Genomic DNA, 23,550 nt, shown 5'->3' with positions numbered 1-23,550 from the left:
CTTTCCCTCACATGACTTCAAGACAACGACTCATCCATCGTATGCTATATTTCAGACAATCATTTTGTGAAATGGCATGCATGCACTGGTTATTACTGGGAAAGAACAATGGTACTTGAAGTAGAACAAATGCGATGAACTGAAAGAGCAGCGAAACTACATGTACATCTAGCTAAATAACCACAACAAAGCTCTGGAACCTTCAATTTATTTTAAAAGGAACAAAGTACAAGAAGGAGACGAAAGGAAAGCGTGAAAGTGGGAAGTACCACATTCCCACATACAGTGTAGTTTAGTATTATTTTTTTATTTATTCTTCTTTTATTATTTAATAATAGCAATTATTTATTCTTCTTTTAGAAAGGAAAAGGACATAATTATGTTATGGAAACGAGGTAAGAGTAACTCTCCACCACTTTAATTAGATACTATAATACAGTCAGAAAGTGCAACAACTAGGCACAAAACTGACAGAGTACTGAGACATTCGACGCCTAGCTTCACTGGACGATGACGAGACCAGTAGGCGATTTGACAAAGCGGTCTACTGGTCTCGAAATCGTCCAGTGACAATCGACATTCTTTGTTCCGTTGGGACTGTAGCTTGTGCTCGTTTTCGTTGCGCTTGCCTTCCCCTCTTTGGTCTTTCCATAACCTTGAACCTTCCAAGTTGGAAGGCTGCCGGTTAGCGCTACGGAGATGTGTTGAAGCTAGGTGTCAGGACGTCGAATGTCTCAGTACTCTGTCAGTTTTGTGCCTAGTTGTTGCACTTTCTGACTGTATTATAGTATCTAGTTAAAGTGGTGGAGAGTTACTCTTAACTCGTTTCCATAATTATGTCCTTTTCCTTTCTACTTTTATTATTGGCTCAATACCCGAGTTTCAAATATTCTTCTTTTACTAGGGAATTCCCAACAGGCGTCAGCGCTGTAGTGTGCGGCCGCAGTAAATCAGCAAAGCACTATGTCAGTGCAGGATATCATGGCCATGGACATACGCCAATCTGCATAGTAAATCTATAGAACAGCTACCAGAATAAAACCATGAATATCAAAGGAATGATCACAGTACACAGTACTCCCAACAAAATAAAGTTCAACTAAAGGTGTTCAAGATCGCTTTAGTTCAACACTAAGGTCGTTGATGGCCCCGTGCTGCCTCCGCTTGGTCTGATCCTGGTGCGGATACTCGAGTAACATATTTGCAGCCTTGGCTCAACAGAATGATGCTAGTTGCCAGAGCGGTATGACGCAGTGCTAACGGAGATGAGACAAAGTCATGAGCAAGCTGAGGCAAAGGTTGCGGACATCGATTCAAGCAAACAACAGCAGCGGGCCCCCGCCAAGCTGGTTAGGAATACTGTCAGTATAGCCAAGAGTACATGACTTGTACTCTTGGTATAGCCCATAGTACCATTATGATGTACTGTACCTTATATTATGCTTAAAGGGGAAGTTAAGGCAAAAATTAAAATTTCACCAGTTGTAGTCTTCGGGGTGCTGAGTCGAATGGTCTTGGTCCGAGAAAGCTGAGACGCTCCCTTCCTACTTGAATCCCAATCGAACTCGCGCACTTCCACCGAAACTGGGTGACTGCGCCCTACTAGATGGGGATTTGTATGCAAAATGTCACTAAAAGCGCCATTTCGTTCTTATAAAAGCACGGATGACCGCGATTGGCCCATATGTTGTAGTCTTTTGGACGCTGAGTCGACTGGTTTTGGTCCGAAAAGGCTGCGATGCAGCGTTCCTCCTTTATTCCCAATCGAACATGCTTGAACAAGCGGTCACGTGCTCCTGGGTGCCCAAATCACCTGGTCACCACGCCAGCAGGCGACAACTTACTTTCACACCAAGGTTCAACTCGAGTGACAGGACTGCACCCAAAAAAGGTCAAACAGGCTAGTAAGTTGTACCCTGCAGGCACGGTGACCAGCTGACTGGTGTACGCAGGAGCACGTGACCGCTTGTTCAACCATGTTCGATTGGGAATAAAGGAGGAACGCTGCATCGCAGCCTTTTCGGATCAAAACCAGTCGACGCAGCGTCCAAACGACTACAACATATGGGCCAATCGCGGTCATCCGTGCTTTTATAAGAACGAAATGGCGCTTTTAGTGACATTTTGCATACAAATCCCCATCTAGTAGGGCGCAGTCACCCAGTTTCGGTGGAAGTGCGCGAGTTCGATTGGGATTCAAGTAGGAAGGGAGCGTCTCAGCTTCCTCGGACCACGACTATTCGACTCAGCACCCCGAAGACTACAACTGGTGAAATTTTAATTTTTGCCTTAAAAAAAAAAGTAAATTATCGTGTCCGTTCCTGCAGGGAACTCACGACGGCCGCTAACACCCGATAAACCCTAGCGGCAGATGCAGCGCCTAACGGTGGGGGTGAGTGGGTAAGCCTCACAACCACTGGCACAAGTGCCGAGAACGACCCCATTAGCTGCATCCATGTACCCCTTGTGCCTGGCCACAAGTTCCCAGTTGACTGTGGGTAGCAGCACGGCTGGAAAAAACCGCTCCCAGGCAGGACTTGAACCAGGTACCTCTCGTATCTCAATCATGGTCTTTGACCAACCCACTGTGCCTGCCTGGCTTTTGCCTTAAAGGGGAACTACACCCAAAAATCAAAACTTCATGGTCCGTAGAGTTTTGGACGCTGAGTCGAATGGTGAAGGTCCCACTTCGATCCGACCAAGCGTTCTTGAGATATATCAGTTTGCAATTGTCCTTTTCGGGTCCGTGCCGTGACGTCACAAACCCGTGACGTCATTGAGACTTGGTGATCCTTTGGCCAGATCCAGAAACACTGGGATTTCGCATCTTCTTTCTGTTTGTCCATGGAAGAAGAGGGTATTTGTGTCATCATGGCTTCTGGCTGTGTTGTTGGCTACTATAATCTTACTGGTAACCCCCCTGGGATGAACCTGCACCAATTTCTGAAGGATTGTGCTTGGCACAGGCCGAGCAGTGCACCATAGCAGCTATCAAGCGACATAATTATTTGCTTGACAATTTCGGGACTAATGTAAATCCTTCGCGTGTGTTCCAGCCATTTGGCAGAGGAGGATTTTCAGGAGGAATATTATGCACTCATCCGATGCGGACGCTGGTGGATGAAACTGTGGTGTGTCCTTTTTCGCACGCCACACTGTGAAGCGTCAGTCGAAAAGCGGAGGTGAGTGCAATATTTCAAAAACACTAGCTACTGTATGTAGTTCTTTCTTTTCCAAAGCATTTGTAGAATTGTTTTGGACTACATCACTACGAAATGTGAAGCTTTCCGAAACCGGCTTGATGAGGTGGACGGCAGTAGATCTCCTGTTTCCCTAGGCTATACTGCGTGCGATTGATGAACCTGTCTGCGATTGCTGTTCTTGATTTTACAGGAAGAAGATCAAGAGCGGCTGTACCATCGGTCGCAGTGACTCACTGTTGAGCTACGACCACTGCCACCGCCCCAAGGTTATAGGAAGGACTGTTTGCAGCGCCAGCGCCTCTAGCTGGCATGTTTTTTTCCTGTATGAACACACAGTATGTACTGCTGATAAGCTACATCACGCAATGACCCGCAGTTCAAGGAGAGAAGATAGTCCACATACCGGCAACAGTGTACAACCTATTCGGGAACTCGTTGCGTTTTCTCAGTATGGATGCAGATGAGAGCCAGACATTATTATTATTATTGTGTGTATGCGTGCAAGCGCGTGAGTGTGTGTGTATGCGTGCAAGCGCGCAAATGTGTGTGTGCGCGCACGCGCGTGAGTGTGCGCGCACGGGCGTGAGTGTGTGCGTGCGCGCGCCCGTGAGTGAGTGTGCGCGCACGTGAGTGTGTTTGCGTGCACGTGCGTGAGAGACAGACATTATTATTATTGTGTGTGTGTGGGTGCACGCGCGTGAGTGTGTGTGTTTGCGCGCACGCGCGTGAGAGACAGACATTATTATTATTGTGTGTGTGGGTGCACGCGCGTGAGTGTGTGTGTTTGCGCGCATGCGCGTGAGAGACAGACATTATTATTATTATTGTGTGTGTGGGTGCACGCGCGTGAGTGTGTGTGTGCGCGCGCGCGTGACACTGAGTGTGTGTGTGTGTGTGTGTGTGCGCGCACATGCGTGTGCTTTTGTGTAATGTAATTATAACATTCCAAAGATATTCATGTCATCTATTCTGTGTTCTCCTTTATGTCATTCTCTCCCCCTTGCGGGAGGGACATGGAATGACAAGTAGTAGATGCATTGCCGTTAGTGACCCTGAGGAATGTGTGCGTGTGCAACCAAGTGCATGAGTGCGCGCATGTGTGCGTGCACGAGCATGTGCACAGGCACTTGTATGCTTATGCAGTCGTGTGCGCACACGCTTGTGAAATTGCGTGTCTGCGTGCGTGAGCATGTGTGACTACTATACTATGTGCCCACCAAGGTGAGCACATGTGCGTGCGTGTGTGTGGGGCGCAGGCGGATATGTGCACACATTTTAGAATGATAATCAAGAAGGACAGAGCTGTTCCGGTAATGCAGTCATGAGACACCACAGTAGGGCAAAACGCACTCAATATGCTACTGTGCTGCTGCTGCTGCTGCTGCTGTTGCTAGAGTGCACAGCGTAATTGTTGGTACACAGCTACGTGAAATACAAGAGAACGTCTCAGCATTCTGTAAAGACTAAGTGATAATGCAAAAGGTGAGAATGTATTTCGCCACAATACGAATTGAGGTGCAGTCCACTTGTGTGAGATAAAGCACAAGTAAACCGATACACATTGCACGGAGATAATGCTAGCCATGTTACGCAGCAAACTCCATGTACAGGAGTACGAGTGAGGAGACTATTGATCTGAGTACTGTGCGCACAAAATTTCACACAATTTACGATATGAAGAGAACGATTCGATTTGTGAGCATTACGTAGGACTATACTGTGAAAACACTTACGGATTGTCAGGCTTGTCTGAGCTGCTTTGGCTGCCGCTTCATTTCGAAATAGCCCAGCCAACCGGTTGCCAGATGTTGCTGATGGAGAGCGACTTCTCCAATTGCAGTAATTTCTGCTTCATCCACATTTACAGTCCGAACGGAAGCCACCGCTTGCGCTGCCATGTCCTTTCCTGAAAATTTCGGCTCATGCCCGAAGCCAAACATTTTCAGCTCAGGCTCTGAGCTTTCAAGCTCGTCTGATACTGTCTCGATTGACGCACAACCTAAACGTCTCGAGAGAGTTTCACTTTACTAATCCCAACCAATCCAGTCACACAAGTAACTACAGTTAGTGATTCCAACTTACTTCTCAAATCCGTACCCTCATTCCCAAAGAGTTACTGGATACGAGCCAAGACAATGTACAACCTTTCTCTACCATCACAAAGGAATAATAACTGGCTGGCTGCCAGAGCAGCGGAAGTCAAGCCGAGAATGTCGCGTGCACTACGGACTGCACGATGGAACATGTAAACCTAGGAACGGCTATTCATGCACCGACTAGAGTAGAGGCAAAGTGTACTAATGGTGAAACACAATGTCAGTAGGGGACAAGAGTAACTAGAGTCAGCTATGCACGACTAGACCAGGCCGAGTCATGACAGCAGTCATAACACTACAAGTGGTACATCGGGATGCAGATCACGACACTCCGGCCAGCAAAATGTTACACTACTGGGTAAAGAGAAGAAAGGGTGATAACGGATAGAAAGCAATTTGGATCTAATGAACAAACGCAGCGGGGTGGTTCTCACGAAAGGGCCTAGTGTAATGCTGGCGCCAATCGCATCTTGCAGAAGAGCAGTGTCGATGTCGCATCAGGTCCGTTGGCTTCACGGAGGTAGACACACGCTGCATAGGAGTCCTTTGATGCGTCACAGAAGACATGAAGTTGTCGATCGGTGACTGACTTCAGAGTGGAGGTTCGGCGTTGGATACGGATGTCTGCGACCGGCTCAAGTATATCCTCTATGGACTGCCATTGCTCGAGTCGTTCTGTGGGTAGAGTGTCGTCCCAAGACAGGTCGTCCCTCCAAAGCGTTCTCAAAAACACTTTGGCATGGAAGGTGACTGGGTTGAAGAGTCCGAGTGGATCATAAATGCGTGCTACGTTGTGCAAAACACGCCGTTTGGATGCTATGCTGTCGACGTCAGGCGACTCGGAGCTCACACCTGGAATGTGGAATGTGTCGGCGACGGTATCCCACTGCAGGCCGAGAACTTTCTGGCTCGTGTTCGTCGCCGTCACACTCGGGTCAAACACAGAGGAGGTAGCAGGGTCATTGGATGACCACTCACGTACATTCATGGACGCGGAGTTGAACACCTGCCGAGTCTCGCGGTACTTGACCTCGGCTTCCTCTGCAGTACCAGCCGTCAGCATGATGTTATCCACGTAGATGTTCTTGCGAATTTCGGCTGCTGTGGCTGTCTTGTGTTTGTCAAGGTGATGCCTGATTGTGGCATCCAGCAAGAACGGACTGCTGATGATGCCAAATGGTAGTCGGCAGAACCGGTAGACTTCGATGTTGTCCACGATGACGTCCGGCTTAGTGATGTCACGATACCACAGAAATCGGGTGACGTCACGGTCTGTCTCTTGAATCCTTACTTGCAGGAATGCCTTCTCAATATCTGAGATTAGCACGATCGGGGCCAGGCGAAATCGTAGCAGAATGCCGCAGAGGCTAGGCAGGAGGGACGGCCCTTGATTCAGGCAGTCATTCAGGCTCGGTGCTGTCTTATTGACCTTCGCACTGGCGTCATAGACCACTCGGAGTTTGGTGGTAGCCTTCGAAGGAGACAACACTGGATGGTGCGGCAGATGGTGCGAGCGTTGACCGCACTTGGTTTTCTCTGTGACTCGCTCGATAATGCCAAGCCGTTCCTGCTGCAGCAGCACGTCGTTGTACCTGGTCAGCAGGTCTCGATCTGCTGCAAGCCGTTTCCCCAGTGACTTCATCCTTCCGTAGGCTAGGTCCTTGTTGTGTGGAAGCTGCATGTCGGGCTTCCATGGAAACTGGACTGTGTAGCGGCCGTCGGCAAACGTGACGGTCTCCTCGAACTGTCGAACTGTGTCGTCATCTGTTGGGAGACTTGCTGGGTCCTCCACACCGATCCTTTCTAGCGACCAAAACTCCGTCAAGTTTGGTTCGACTTCAGCAAGCAGAGCAGAGTCGGCGGTTGCCATGTAGTCATATAGCGGACGCTGTAGACCGGTGCTTGCCTGCGTCAAGACGAGAAGCGTTGAGCTGTTGCTGTCATCCGACTTGGACGAACACTGTCCTGTGACGATGTGACCCAAGAGCGTATCCATCACGTACAAACCTGACGGTAGACGCTGCGGTGATCCTTGCACAAGATTTCCGTAATGATCAGAACCAATGAGAATGTCAATGGCCCTCGTCTCGGCTATTGATGGTATGGTGTCTGCCATTTGAATGGATGGTTCGCCTGCCAGGAACTCCGCATCTTCAGATGGAAGAGGGTAGCGTCGGATAGGTCGTGTAATGGTGTCGAGTACATTCGCTTTGCTGAGGTACCTCTGTCCGTCGGACAGTGAGATGGACGTCTGAACGACCGATGTAACAACACTGCGTGGGTGTGTCACTCCAAAGGTGATGAGGGTCAATGACTCTTGTCTCTCCGGCTGCAGCTGAAGCTGCTTGCTGAGCTGGGTACTCATGTATGTGCGATTGCTGCCGGTGTCCAGTAACGCATGCGCGGTGATAAAGCTACCATCGGCAGCTTGAATCTGCACTTGTGCTGTCTGGAGGAATACTGCACCAGTCTTGTCGCTGGGACCCTTTGACACGAGACTGGCGGAGCACGTATTTACAAGTTCCTCATCATTACCCTGTGTGGAGACGGCCCTGGCAGGTTGTGAGCCATTTGGTTGTGGCCTTGAGCTGCCTTTGGAGGGCTCACGTCTCTCATGGGCTGGGCAGATAGCTCGGTTGTGGCCGGTCTTGCTGCAGTGAAAACAAGCCTTGGTTTTCTCTGGGCACTGGGACGCCATATGGCTCCGTCGCAGACAAATGAAGCAACGATCTTGTTCTCGGAGCTTCTGTTGTCTTGTCCGAGCCAGCTTGTAGGTGACGCACTGGTCGTTGAAGTGAGTCCCTTTGCAGAAGACACATAGACGTGGAGGCGCACTATGCGTTGACTGAGATGAAAGAGCGTGTCCAGTTCCTTGCATGGTCATTGGTGAGCCGTGCTGTGTCTGTGTGGCCGGTGTCCTTGAAGACTGAGAGGCAGAAGTCTCGGAACCTTCCGGCAAATTCTGGTGGATTTCGGCATACCGCTGAAGGGCGGATCGCAGGGTGGCGACCGTCCACGACTGATGGCTCGATGTTCGCCATTCCTCTAGCTTGGCGAGTACTTCCGTAGGGAACTTGGACAAAATGTGCTGCACCAATAGTGGCTGCTGTTCAACGCTAATGCCCATGGCAGACAGCTGTCGTAGTATCCGTTCGATGTTGTCAATGGTGTTCCGGATATCACGGTGTTTGGACGATGTGCTTTGCAATCGCTGCAGCTTGGTATACAGGGCAGCAACAATATCATCTGTCCGTCCGTATCGTTCTTTCAGTAGCTGTACGGCCGTGGCATAGTTGTTGTTGGTGATAGCCAGACCAGCGAGCGTGTGGGCAGCTCGGCCAGTGAGGGCACTCTTCAAGTAGCTCAGCTTAACGACATCGGACATTGGCTGTTTGTCCACGGCAGTTTCAAACAGGTCCCAAAAATCGGGCCAGTTGGTGACCTGCCCGTCGAAGCTCGGTATTTCCATCGGTTTTAGCTTGAACACAACGGAGCTTGGGCCGGCTGCAGCGGATGTGCTGGTGTGTTGTGGCGTTTGGTTTTGGCTCAAAGCCTGGGCGACATTCATAACTGCGCCCTGAAGAGCTTGCTCCAGTGGGGCAATAGCATCGCGTGGCCAGGTTGTGGCTGGTGGAGGGGCTGTCCTGGCGGCGACAGAATGGTCTGGTGGATAGAATGTTTCTGCATCTGGCTGAAGCTGTTGTACTGCTTGTCTGTCCTGGGTCTCCTGCTGGAGGTAATGCTCATAGTCATAGGCCCTGTCCTCCTCACCACTGCCATAGGTGGGACTTGGGCTGGGCACCGCATGCACTGCTGGAGTGGCAGCAGTTCTACCAGTGCCAGGGCCAATGGCATGCCTGACACGTGGTTTGGGGACTGGTGGCACTGGTGATCTTGGTTGGCTTCTGACACTGACTGCTGCGCTGGTTTCCTGTGCATTTGCTGCGCTGGCAGGAGACTCAGTTGCATCTACTACATGTACAATGTCATGAAGCACTGCACTTTGTGCGTGTGACTGTTCAGCCGACTCACATTGGGACTGTCGCGGTGGCTCAACAGTGTCACAAGCACTTGAAGTAGCAGTGTCGATATCCGTGTCGGCACTCTTCTCACTCCACGCATGTAGTGTTGGCGACGCATGACATGTTGGTTTTGGTCCGCTGCGAGGGCTAGACATGGTCGCATCAAGAACATCTAGCGCGCGTGGCCCATGCTCTTCTAGTAATCGGAGTCGGGTGCGGCGTTCGTCTTCAGCTTCATACTGAGTGCGAGAATGGTGGTCGCATTGTTGTAAACATTGTGCGAGCCTCAGCAAACACACGCATTCAAGTTCGAAATTATTCTCCCACGCGTCTTGTTCATCTAATTTCTTATCCTCGTTTGCGTCTTCTAAGCTCCGTCTAATATTGTCTTGGATACCCTCGATGTTTGACTTCAAACCGGACGCCTCATCGTAAAGGGAACGTGCGGCAGAAACATCTAGGCGGCCAAGAGCGTCTGCGCTGAAACAATCAGTTCCTAGCAGGTCTAGGTGAATTTTTATCTTTTGCCTCACCCTCGTCAGTCGACGCTTCATGTTGGACCTCGATTGGATCATCTGCTTGTATTCGGGGTTGGACGAGACTAGCAGCCGCTCCGGGTCTCCTGCACCAGCGTCCGTGCCATCGGTCTCAGGGGCGTACATAGGGCGGTTCCCGGGATGCCCGGGAACCAGTAAAATAATTTCGATGTGGGTACGGAGAATGTTTTTGATCAAGGCCCAGCGTGCAGTGCATGCATGCCTAGGCGCCTGGAGTCCGCCTGACAGTCCGACGACGGTGACATGGTGACTAGGCAAGGGGTAAAAGTGCTGCTGAGGCATTTTTTTGTGACACAGCGTAGATCTACTGATCTTACTGGGTGCAACAAAGTCTCTACATACGAGTTACATCGATTCCTCGATCTCAGAGTCATTTCCTTTGCAGTTTGTTTCGATAAAGTTGGTTACGTTTTTGACGATGCTTTCGCTTTGTGGAAAAGAAATATGAAGAGTCGACATCCAGAGGGCCAGCGCTCTGTTCAGAGCTATTTCGAGCAGGAGGCAAAGCGTGTAGCCAGTGACGAAGGTCAAGCGATAGATGAGATTGCGGACGCACCTGACTTTCAAGTGGAGTCTGCAACGAGCAGCACAGAGGACGGAATCGTCGTCGAAGCTGTAGAGCGACCGTTGTTGGAAGCTGCTGGATCATCCAAGACTTACTTCAGTGACATTGGAGCGCGTTGGAAAGGATATTCTGAAAGTGTACTTCCACGGTGGAATCCCTGATTCCTCCGAAATTTGCCTGACATGAAAAAGATTTCCGTCATTGACAATCATTGTGCGCCACTAGCTGCACTGAAGGCGAAGGATTTCGTTTCCTGTGCGTGTCCAGACGGGTGGCAAACAGCGCCGCTTTTAACTATCCTGGTTGGAGGAGTTTCCCTGTGTAGTCGTTTGACCGGCGTGCCATGGTGGCATCTGCTTGCCCTGTGTAATGTTTGCTCCAGGTGATTCGAAGTTTGGGCAGCTTTACCGCAGTCCTTCCGAGAATATAACCCGACTCAAGACTGAGCGTGTGGATGTGCTTCAGCGACTCGTTTCACGGCATAACATGAAGTCGTCCTGCTGAACAAAACATCCATAAAAATGCCTTGGCAAAGTTCAGTCTTTTAAATCAAATATGCCTAGCAGTGACATTATCCAGCAGTTTATGCAGAAACTCCGTCGGATACGTATAAGAGCACTAGCCGTGTGGAATTATGTTGGTTGATCAGTTGGCATGGGAACCACTCCTGGAGGCGAGCGGTGTACGCCCCTGGGTCTGGTCCTTGCTGGCGTCCTCATTACCGGCTTCATGGGACTCATCCGCTGTACCATCCACGGCTCGTGGATCTACGCTCGTTTGAGCGGCTTGGGTCACCGGTAATTCTGCAGCAGCTGCACCGGTTGACTCGACAGGCTGTTCCTGTTCAGAGGTTGTTTGTTCGTTGGGTGACGACATCCTGGTCACAGCACCATGTCTCGATTGACGCACAACCTAAACGTCTCGAGAGAGTTTCACTTTACTAATCCCAACCAATCCAGTCACACAAGTAACTACAGTTAGTGATTCCAACTTACTTCTCAAATCCGTACCCTCATTCCCAAAGAGTTACTGGATACGAGCCAAGACAATGTACAACCTTTCTCTACCATCACAAAGGAATAATAACTGGCTGGCTGCCAGAGCAGCGGAAGTCAAGCCGAGAATGTCGCGTGCACTACGGACTGCACGATGGAACATGTAAACCTAGGAACGGCTATTCATGCACCGACTAGAGTAGAGGCAAAGTGTACTAATGGTGAAACACAATGTCAGTAGGGGACAAGAGTAACTAGAGTCAGCTATGCACGACTAGACCAGGCCGAGTCATGACAGCAGTCATAACACTACAAGTGGTACATCGGGATGCAGATCACGACAGATACGTCGGAATCGCTCATGGTGAGGACGTCTTTGTCAGAACTATTCCTTTCACATACCAAAATACCTGTACTTCTGAGCTTGGCCCAAGCAAGCGAGTCTCAATGACGTAGAAGGGCGTGTTGGGGGTGTGTCGCGGCCGCATGACGTCATGGCGCGTCCCCCGAAAGTACAATTTAAACCGAAGATATCTCAGGAACGCTTGGTCGGATCGAAGTGGGACCTTCACCATTCGACTCAGCGTCCAAAACTCTACGGACCATGAAGTTTTGATTTTTGGGTGTAGTTCCCCTTTAACTTCCCCTTTAAAGGGAAACTGAACGCCAAAAATAAGTATGGCTTATCCGAAGGAGAATTGGGCACTGATTCCGATGAGCTATGTCTCGAGCCGATCAGAGAAGAGGAACTGTGTCAAATTTCATAAATAACACCTCCCATATTTGGAAATTGGCCTTGATGACGTGCGTACTGCTTAGCTGTCACCATGCTGTGCATGTTCAGCAGTGTAATTGAATGGAAGAAAACAATTACTTTGGTGTTTTGCAGCTCTGTTTCGTTCCCTGACGGTAACCAAATCTAGATGTAGGAATCTGTTGAGCAGGAGAGTGACACATGTCTTCCCGAAGGCTGTCCAGGCTGCAGTGGTGATGAAGAAGACACGATCATCACCCCGAGATCCATCGTAGCGAATTGGAAAACTCATGGTGAATTTGCTTCCACTCCAAGGCAATGTCGAGGTATGAAGGGTGCTTGTACTGCCTTCCAAAGTGAAGAGGAGATGAACATGGCTTTGCATAGCTGTTGTTCTATGCCAACTTACCTACTCTTGCTGGTACCGTAGTGGCATATTGCAAATTTCGTGGACGAACAACTCTAGTCACTAGTGGCTAGTGAGCAACACTAACAGGTGAGATTTTTCAATTCGACAAAAATTGTTTTTGTTTGAGAACTGACAGTGGCAGTCATTAGACTCAGTAGGTGTCTCTCTGCTGCTTCTTTCCCTTCATCGGTAGGGTTGTGCTTGAAGTAAAAATAAATAGAAAATGTGGAACAAAAATCTGATCATGTAATTCGAATTTGATCTTCAAAGTATGTGTACATCAAATCACAAAAATGACTGTCAAGGTGGTGCTGTGCATTGAAAAAGACTGGGAGCTGGCAGCAATGGAAAGGGTAGAAACGAAACCAGTAATGCAGAGTATTCATAAGGTAGAGGGAGATGAAAACGGGAGAGGAGTAGTGAGCACTTCAGTTTGAAGTAGTGTCAATAGACAGCATCGTGTTGCATACGTTGTGAATATTGTGTGAATCTAATAATTGTCACGAAATTGATATCCAAAATTATTATCCCCTGAGTAGTATTATGGTGTTCTCCTGTGTTTACATGCAGAGCCTTGACGTTGCTGGATGAGCGACAATATAAATTACATAAACATGTAGCTCGTGATGTGGGATGACTGCCGTATCGCATTGCCAACGCAAACCCATCCTGTGTCAGTGCAGCCATCCAGCAACTTGAACTCCCCGGACCAGATGCCGCTGCAGCTGAACACCATGCCGATGGAAAGCCAGGAGTTGATAGCAAAGCATTCTGGTCTGCACAGTACAAGGCAAAAAACAATTATGAATTATAATGCATTGTAATCTTTCCCACACTTCTTTGTAAAAACAAACAAACAGTGCCATTATCACAACACTTGATCAAGCATCTTGATGGAGGTATTTTCCATTGTGCTGGCTCAGCATCTGTACACTTACACGTATCGTGTGTGTGTGTTCGTGCGTGTGTGTTTGTGTATCTGTATGTGCACACGTGTGTGTGTGGGGGGGGGGACGCACATGTGTATGGGTAGGAATGTGTGTGTGGGGGGGGGGGGTACACGCACATGTGTATGGATGTGCGCGCTGCATGCGTGTGTCTGTGGGATGGGGGTGCACGCACATGTGTACATGTGTGTGCGCAATACAGCATGTGTGTATGTGTTCGTTGAACACAGGGTGTACTCCTGATTACATAAACTTCGTGATCATTGTGATTTCATGTGCTTTGAAGGTGAACTTCACAATACATGTACTGATGCTTGATTAGATTTATGTTCCACATGCTCTATTTATTTTATTTTACTTCAAGCACTTGTACTATTCAAGCACAACCCTACCAATGAAGGGAAAGAAGCAGCAAAGACACCTACTGAGTCTAATGACTGCCACTGTCAGTTCTCAAACAAAAACAATTTTTGTCGAATTGAAAAATCTCACCTGTTAGTGTTGCTCACTAGCCACTAGTGACTAGAGTTGTTCGTCCACGAAATTTGCAATATGCCACTACGGTACCAGCAAGAGTAGGTAAGTTGGCATAGAACAACAGCTATGCAAAGCCATGTTCATCTCCTCTTCACTTTGGAAGGCAGTACAAGCACCCTTCATACCTCGACATTGCCTTGGAGTGGAAGCAAATTCACCATGAGTTTTCCAATTCGCTACGATGGATCTCGGGGTGATGATCGTGTCTTCTTCATCACCACTGCAGCCTGGACAGCCTTCGGGAAGACATGTGTCACTCTCCTGCTCAACAGATTCCTACATCTAGATTTGGTTACCGTCAGGGAACGAAACAGAGCTGCAAAACACCAAAGTAATTGTTTTCTTCCATTCAATTACACTGCTGAACATGCACAGCATGGTGACAGCTAAGCAGTACGCACGTCATCAAGGCCAATTTCCAAATATGGGAGGTGTTATTTATGAAATTTGACACAGTTCCTCTTCTCTGATCGGCTCGAGACATAGCTCATCGGAATCAGTGCCCAATTCTCCTTCGGATAAGCCATACTTATTTTTGGCGTTCAGTTTCCCTTTAAATCCCTTTTGTGCTGACTCTCGATCTCTCCGGTTCAAACTACGCCTAACACGTAACCTGCTGCTAGGACGGTGTTTACTCAGGCGTTGGGTCAGCTCCTTTAGTCCTATCGGCGTGCCAACGCAGACGATGTGGACGAAGTTGAGTGGAGATCGACTGGATTCAAAGAATTAAAGGGGAAGTTAAGGCAAAAAATAAAATTTCACCAGTTGTAGTCTTCGGGGTGCTGAGTCGAATGGTCTTGGTCCGAGAAAGCTGAGACGCTCCCTTCCTACTTGAATCCCAATCGAACTCGCGCACTTCCACCGAAACTGGGTGACTGCGCCCTACTAGATGGGGATTTGTATGCAAAATGTCACTAAAAGCGCCGTTTCGTTCTTATAAAAGCACGGATGACCGCGATTGGCCCATATGTTGTAGTCTTTTGGACGCTGAGTCGACTGGTTTTGGTCCGAAAAGGCTGCGATGCAGCGTTCCTCCCTTATTCCCAATCGAACATGGTTGAAGAAGCGGTCACGTGCTCCTGCGTACACCAGTCAGCTGGTCACCGTGCCTGCAGGGTACAACTTACTAGCCTGTTTGACCTTTTTTGGGTGCAGTCCTGTCACTCGAGTTGAACTCGAGTTGAACCTTGGTGTGAAAGTTGTCGCCTGCTGGCGTGGTGACCAGGTGATTTGGGCACCCAGGAGCACGTGACCACTTGTTCAACCACGTTCGATTGGGAATAAAGGAGGAACGCTGCATCGCAGCCTTTTCGGACCAAAACCAGTCGACTCAGCGTCCAAAAGACTACAACATATGGGCCAATCGCGGTCATCCGTGCTTTTATAAGAACGAAACGGCGCTTTTAGTGACATTTTGCATACAAATCCCCATCTCGTAGGGCGCAGTCACCCAGTTTCGGTGGAAGTGCGCGAGTTCGATTGGGATTCAAGTAGGAAGGGAGCGTCTCAGCTTCCTCGGACCACGACCATTCGACTCAGCACCCCGAAGACTACAACTGGTGAAATTTTATTTTTTGCCTTAACTTCCCCTTTAACGAGCGTGAGATCGACGATGGTTTCTTCCGTTCGCAGGCTGAAATGCTCCAACTGAGTAAGTTTCCCCAAGCTTTCAAAAAAGCTATGTTGCTCAACATTGGGGTGGTCTATAGTCAGCGCCTTCAGGCTTGGGAGCTTTTTGATGACAGCGTCCAGTCCTGGGATGTACCGGCAAAACTACACCCAATTTCCAAAACTTGCTCCGATCGCTTCGATTTTGGTCTCATTCGATTCCCCCAGGCGTAGTACATAGGAAATCTGTAAGTATTATTCGAATCGGCCCAGCCTGGGCCAGCCATTCTTGAGTTATAGTGAGTTGAAGTGCGCCAAGTAATGTTGGACTTTTGCTGGAAACAGAAATGAATGGGAGGCGATGGGAGAATCGAGAACGACCGCACAGTCCGTGCATGCAGTACAGTGTACAGTGCACACGCCTCGTCACTCGAACTGCGCGTACGAAATTGCATACTTAGGTATGCTGGCGCTGAACAAATTCGCTCGTAGAGGAAGACGAAAGCGTCTCACCGCCTTGTAATTTCACATGGCCAGTAGTTTTTCGACGCTGAAGACGATGGAATAGTCCGCGACGCTGCGACCCGACCAGAACAACCCGAAATCCATGCCCTGAAAAAGCGCTGAGCGCAGAGCTCCTAAATTTTGTCGTATGGAAACGGGACTTCGGGTCTCAAGGGCACGAACATCTCCTCTCTCAGATAAAGCAATTCACTCGATGCGATATTCTGAAACAAGTTTCTATACTTCCGATGGGAGAATCCGACATGGCAGTGCATTTCGGCGTGGCCAGGTCAAATTGTCAAAAAAAATCAGCGTCTGGGTGCGAGGGAGTAAAGTCACTAGTATTGATGGCACTGAGATGAAGGTACTCCAGTTGTGGACAATGTGATGCAAGTGAGTCAAGGTCTGCGTCTGATCTCAACGACATTCCACGTAGTGATAGCGATTGCAGCTTCGAAAGATTTCCCAGCGTGGCCAACTCACCAAAGTTCTCAGGAAGCACAATCCAGCCACTCTGGGGTGGGGGTCGCTACACGAGAGGTCCACTCCGCCTAAGCCTGGTACACCAATGGTGCCACCAATAGTCAGCCTCGACAAATTGGGACAGGCAGAAACCAGCATCTGAGCGCTATGCTCATTCCCATCTCGGAGATATCTTGGGTCATGCACTACAGTCATGTACGAGCTTGCTGCATTCGAAAGCGATAGGAGAATTGTTGCAGCGACTTGAAACCTGCTGCCATTTTCACTAACACATCGCATGGCGCAGCCGTTTTCCAGCCAGATATGTCCAGAAGCGTGAACTTGTTCTCGAGTCGAGAGAACGTCTCGAAGAACTCAGCATTGTACGTATCGTCTGGCGACTGCATGTTATCTACATCTACACAAACACTGAGCTGCGTGATCTGCGGATTGTTTGTCAGCATTTCAATAAGCTACTTTGGTTTGACACAGAGACGTTTGAAGACTAAGCGCTGAAGAAATGGAAAACTGGCCGGCATTAGTTCGAACTCTCGTAAAAATTTCAATTGGCAGCAGTCTTTCGACCTCCCGCCTACGTTAGCTGGAGTTGTACCGCACAGCGCGGTGGCGAAAAGAACAGGAAGGTGGACAATCTCTAGGCTTTGCAACTTTCCCCGCCCTGGCTTGAATGCGGCGCAGCAGTTCGTTAACGCCAGTATCTGCCCAGTTGCATCCGGCGAATGTCAGATGAAGAGACGTCTTGACTGCTAATGATACCAGCGTGTTCATGGCTGCCTCAGTAAAGCGAAATGACTGATGAAATGAGCCATCTTCAGGAACAGGTATCCGCCTCTTGGCAACAGTGACTCGAACATCTTGTAAATGTTCAAATTCAAGTATTGCGTCCAGGATTGTAAGATCATTTCCCATGAAACACATACTGAAGTCAAGCATCGCGAGATTAGGCATGAGTTTCAAACCTTCAACTACAGTGTTTGCTGAGATTCTTGGCCTTGATGACTTCATGAAGTACTCTCCCATCAGTACCAATTCTTTCACGTATTGTCCACATTTGCCAGCCGTTTCCATGAATCTCTGTTTCATTCTTCTGCTAGATCCTTGACGGAAATCGAAAGACGCGGTCTCACACACCCTACCTTTCCAATCAGCAGCGACCGTCGCGAATGGCTGACAGACGGTTGCCAGGTGATGACTGTGATACCAACCATCGGGTAGTTTACTGAATATCAATGCCCATAATTCATCCGGTAATTTGGGTAAAGCTGGCGAGGAAATCGCCAGATGCAATTCGTCATCTCCATTGTCGGGCTGTGGACGTTCTCCATAAGGCTTTTTCTTCCTGCCTGCACGACTTGACGAGTCTCGAGGAGCGTTCTCACGGTATTCCATTACTGACACACGGCAAACGTTATCTGTTTCTGTGCTACCGAAAACCTCACCGCTTGCTTGGCTAGAAATTTCCGGCAGGCTGCAAACCTCACTCGGTTGACTGCCGGACATATTGCCGCCGTTACTTAATGAGTCCTCGCCAGCGTTCTCACCGAAACCACTCGTCGACATGCTGCAAACCTAGCCCGCTGCACTACCACTGTGAACACAACTTCAAGAATCTAAAACACAAGCTACCCTTGTTCTCAGTGTTGGGCTCCTACTTCTTGAAGGCAATGGCACTCCACACGATCGGGAAAGCTCACAACTAGCTAGCGCCCACCATGCAAACTGTTACTTTCGCATCACTGAGAAAAATTCGACTTCTAATACATGTACTGGAAACACGTCAATAAAGCTACAGCCCGCTGGGCGCTGGCATGGCTGGCTGTGCATGCAGACCTTCACGAACGAATTCCAGTGGTATGCGTTGCCGATAACTTACTTAAAGTAAAGTAAAGTTTGCACGTCCGCGTTACCACCGGCTATACAATTGCGTTGAGAAACACAACCAGCTTAGGAAGTTTCGCAACTTACTTACTTGGATGAGCAAAATCACCTACTGACTCCCGACCTGAGTCTGCCCACGCCGAGACCGCTCACACAAGTCACAGTGCACTCCTATTTTTATTTTTATTTATTTTTTAATATTGAACACTCACTGCATGATGAACTAAAAATTAATGAGGAGGAGAACTCGACACAATGCCAATGGTACATATCCAGCAGGACGGAGTGGGTGGGACCTGCGAAGCTCCGCCGGCCAAGGGTCTCGGCATCACAGCCGCACATGATCAGTATACCGGTACTACATGTATAAGCAAGAGTACATAAACCAAAAATGTACTCTTGGTATAAGTATAAGAACCAGGGAGTCGTAAAATACCGGTATTTTACGACTCCCTGATAAGAACAATAGTCGCTGGCACTTTAATACATCATCACAAGCCACTTCTACTAAAGTTCTAGTTCTGGCGCGTAATTAATGAAAATTTTATCAGTAGGCGTAGGGGCTGCCGGGATATTGTACTTCGAAGTACATGCTATGCGCTAAGACAAAGTGGGCGCCAGTGGGGTCGAAACTCGAAAGCCGCTTTTCATCATAATTTTAAAAATATGATTTCTTTCGGGCTTTAGCAGGCGATACGTAGTCGCGCAACCTACATGTCATGTACATAATCATTACTATGATAGATGATTGTGTATTATGCATATAACGTTATTATTATTATTATGCAAGGAGTTCCACACCTCAGCAGAGAAGGCTGAGTGCCTGGCACAGCATTTCTCCTCGAAGTGCAGCTTGGGTGACCGATAACTGACTATCAATGACCTTCCTGCGGTGACCATCCCGACCCACGAGCCATTAGAGCACGTCCATTTCCGAGAAGCTTCAGTCCAGCGGCATCTTGCAAGGCTAGTCCCATCCAAGGCATCTGGACCTGACAGCATTCCATCTCGGGTATTGAAAGAGTGCTCTAAGGAACTCGCTGCTCCCATCACGAAACTGTTCCGTGTTAGCTTTCGTGCCGGTGTTGTACCGTCCCAATGGAAGCTCGCCCACGTTGTCCCGGTATACAAGAAGCCACCTCGATCTAGGCCATCCAATTACCGGCCTGTGTCCTTGCTCTCCGTTTTATCCAAGGTCATGGAGTGTATTATAAACCAACAAGTCACCAATTTCCTGGAGCGCAACGACCTGCTGCCAGACAGCCAGTTTGGTTTTAGACGTAGCCGTGGCACAGCTGACCTCCTCACAGCACTCCAGAGCGAATGGGTGCAGGTTGTAGCTGAGGGAGGCTGTGTCCCAGTAGTAGCAATTGATATTGCCGGTGCGTTTGACCGCGTCTCTCACATCGGCCTCCTCAACAAAGCAGAGCGAGTAGGCATCGGCGGACCTCTTCTCTCTTGGCTACGCGACTACCTGAGTAACCGCTGCCTAGTAAAGGTGGTAACTGGAGGCCACGCTTCCAAGAAGTACCCCATCACTGCCGGAGTGCCCCAAGGCAGCGTCCTGGGCCCCACACTCTTCATATTGTTTGCTGCCGATATCGACCAATGCCTCTCGCATGGAGTAAAGCTCAGCTCTTTCGCCGATGACACTACCGTGTACAGTCTGATCAGCCCAAACGACAACCTCCAGGAGAAGGCAGCATCCTTACAGACAACCCTCAGCAATCTTGCCGCATGGGTCCAGCAATGGCGGATCCACTTCGAGCCCACCAAGAGCCAGCGCCTGATTTTGTGCAATGCTCGAAAGCGCCCTGACTTTCCACCAACCACTTTTGCCGGCGAGATTATTCCGGACTCGGACCACCTAAAGCTGCTTGGAGTTACATTCGACTCTAAGCTTGGGTTCCAGCGCCATATTCATGCTGTCCACCCCAGCTGACAGCCCTCCTCCCGCCACCGTCGGCGCATGCACCTACTCCAAGAACCCGCCGACAACTAGCTTCTCGCCACCCTTTCCAGTTGCAATGGCCACTTGCTCGGACAGCACCGAACTACCTACTGAGGTCATTCCCCTACACCCTCATTGCGGCATGGAACGACATTCCTGAGCAAGCCATCCCGGAACCTCCGGCATCGAAGGGAATGCAGGCCTTCAAGTCTCGCATTTGTCAGCACCCGATGCGCCAAGATTGGTTGTGGGCGACAGCATTCCATGGCTAAATTTGACGATGTTCCATTCTCCAGTCCCACAACGATCACCTTGTCTTCACCCCACTGAACTGTACCTTGCTCCCTAGGCCTCTCGAATCACCTCAGTGCAGAGTGTTTTGCGTTAATGTTTATTTCTTCTCTTCTTTCCTTTTTACTGCTTTTCGTGAGCCCTTTCTCGCTGATCCAGTGCCTGCACACTACTCTGCGTGGCAGCAGCTCCGATCTAACTTCTCCGTATTGCCCCCCCCCCCCATTGAAAGCAACGCAGCTGTTGGTCCATTGCCATAGTCTCCTGAATCAATCTGGCACTCACTCACTCACCCTCACTCACCCGCCCCCGCACCCCCCCCCCCCTCTCTTCCTCTCTCTCTCTCTCTCTCTCTCTCTCTCTCTCTCTCTCTCTCTCTCTCTCCCCTCCCCCTCCCCCTCCCCCTCCCCCTCCCCCTCCCCCTCCCCCTCCCCCTCCCCCTCCCCCTCCCCCTCTCCCTCTCCCTCTCCCTCTCCTTCTCCCCCTCTCCCTCTAGAGGTCCCTCTCCCTCTCCCTCTTGAGCTCCCTCTCCCTCTAGAGCTCCCTCTCCCTCTCCTTCTCCCCCTCTCCCTCTAGAGGTCTCTCTCCCTCTCCCTCTTGAGCTCCCTCTCCCTCTAGAGCTCCCTCTCCTTCTCCCCCTCCTCCCTCTCCCTCGCCTTGATCCCGAGACCATTGGTCGGGGGAGCGCACTTCACCTCACCGGCACAGCTCAATAGCACCTACACGCCCATTGTAGTCCCCTATGTTCTCTTGATGCTGTTGTTGTTTTTCTCTTCCATTCTATATGTAGGCATGTGCACTTTCATAAAAAATAAAAAAAATAAAAAAATGCATTTCCACGGCAATGTCAGCCGCACAATGCAATGGCAACCCACATATTTGCATATGCCGGAAATAGAATGTTCTGCCAAAAACATAAATCAAATGACATCATATCTGTTCTGTGTAATCCAGTCAAGAGGAACATACGGCGGCACAGAGTCCTCTCCACTCTGCACAGTCCCTTGCCAGGATCCGGAGGCGCTGCATGCAAGTCACCAAGCAACACAGGCCTTCCATTATCCGATTTCGCCAGGTCTTCCAACAGCTTCGTGACACGTGGGCGTCCTCGCCAGGTCTTCTCATCGTGCGTGAAATACGCCGCCACTGCCAATGATGCTGGGGTATCCTCTGGTAAGCGGAGAATGTGACCAAAGAGTTGCCATCGCAGACGCTTGAGAATGTTGGTGATTGCTTCAGCTTTGCACCTGGCGTACAAAGAGACATTCGTCATCTTTTGAGGCCAACTAATGCCAAGGAGTGATCGCAGTTGCTGACGGTGGAAGGAATCGAGACTCTGCTCCAAAGCCACCGTCAAGCCCCATGTTCCGCTGTTGTAGGTTAGTACTGGTATGACAAACGCCTGATAGAGCCTCAGGCACAGCTTCTCACTAATAAGCTCTCGTCGACACCACACAACAAAGAGTGACCTGAAAGCTGCTGTTGCGAGCTGCTTCCTTCTGATCACGTCTTGTTCATCACGCAGAAGTGACCCAAGCTTACGTGTCTTTCTCCAGATTTCTGCTAGACGATCCCTTTCTCTGCGTAGTGTTGTTTGCTCAGTTTTCTCTTCGTTCACTTTGAGATGCCATTCTCTGAGGACCTCAGTTATGCTCGGGCTGATACCAGGGGCGTAGGCACTAGGCAGGGGGGGGGGGTGCTTTGGGTGCCAAAGCACCCCCCTCAAAAATTTCGATCTTCGTTCACAGCTGGTTCGAGAGAGACCATAGCAGACCCGCTGATCACATGCGCAACTCTGCACATCTCACACTGTACTCTGTAGCCATCCCTGTTTTAGACCAGGGAGTAGTAGGTACTACTCCCTGGTTCAGACCTGCAAGTTGAGGGCATATGCCAAGCCCAGACAAAAAAGTACTTCACGGGGATTGCTTTCGTAGATATGTCAAAAGCATTTGATAAGGTGAAGCACCAAACCCTTATTCAGGACCTATTCGAGGTTGGAATTGGTGGAACGGTGCTGCAATGGCTTGCAGACTACCTCTCAGATCGGACACAGTATGTCAAAGTCGGTCAGGTACAGAGCTCACCATACACCAGCTTCTCCGGAGTACCACAGGGGTCAGTTCTCGGGCCCCTGTTGTTTGTTCTCTACGTCCGTGACATTGCGAAAGAGCTGTCCCCTTACAACGTTGCGACCCTGCAGTTTGCGGACGATATCTCAATTAGATCCAGCGGCATGAGCACGGATGAGGTGTCCCAAAATCTCTCAAGTGCTGTCCAGCACCTCGCCGATTGGCTTAGGAACCGCGGTCTCATCTTGAATGAAACGAAGACACAGATCATGTCGATATCGCCAGTACGATCTCAAACATTTGACTTGCAAGTGCAATGTAATGGACTGCCTCTGCCAACTGTTCGCTCTGCGAAATATTTAGGTCTCCAATTTGGTGGGACATGAGCTGGAACACCATGGTCGACCACGTCGCACGGGGCGTCGCGTCGAAAGTTGGCGTGCTCAGACGATACGCTACGTTCCTGCCTTTTCAATGTCGCATAGCCTATTTTCGTTCTTTCATTTTATCACACTTTATGTATGCCGCTTCTGCTTACTTACCATTTCTCACGGCGTATCAAAGTAGACGGCTTAATGGGCTCTTCAAGCGTGCTGTACGCACAGTCTGTCGGGTACCTCCCGGGACACCCACAAGCAATATTCTTACGCGCATGAACATCCAAACATTGACCACATA

General features: G+C 49.5%; 1 protein-coding gene and 2 long non-coding RNA genes across 3 annotated transcripts; 1 reads left to right on the top strand and 2 right to left on the bottom strand.

Annotated features, from left to right (window-relative positions):
* Window positions 1-5,741: 5,741 nt before the first annotated feature.
* LOC135826711 (uncharacterized) lies at window positions 5,742-9,476 on the bottom strand. The gene has a single exon (XM_065339313.1). The coding sequence runs from the start codon at window positions 9,474-9,476 to the stop codon at window positions 5,742-5,744; it is 3,735 nt and encodes a 1,244-aa protein (XP_065195385.1).
* Window positions 9,477-11,852: 2,376 nt separating this feature from the next.
* On the top strand, window positions 11,853-13,532 carry LOC135826146 (uncharacterized). The gene is made up of 2 exons (XR_010555222.1): window positions 11,853-12,688; window positions 13,172-13,532. It is a non-coding gene; the product is annotated as an uncharacterized LOC135826146 (long non-coding RNA).
* On the bottom strand, window positions 12,763-14,417 carry LOC135826145 (uncharacterized). The gene is made up of 2 exons (XR_010555221.1): window positions 14,041-14,417; window positions 12,763-13,377 (listed from the first exon to the last, which is right to left on the bottom strand). It is a non-coding gene; the product is annotated as an uncharacterized LOC135826145 (long non-coding RNA).
* Between the last annotated feature and the right edge of the window lie 9,133 nt (window positions 14,418-23,550).

Source organism: Sycon ciliatum, chromosome 10, assembly GCF_964019385.1.
Source record: "Sycon ciliatum chromosome 10, ocSycCili1.1, whole genome shotgun sequence".
In the NCBI taxonomy this organism is placed as follows: Eukaryota; Metazoa; Porifera; class Calcarea; order Leucosolenida; family Sycettidae; genus Sycon; species Sycon ciliatum.
This window is presented reverse-complemented; position numbering and strand designations above follow the sequence as displayed.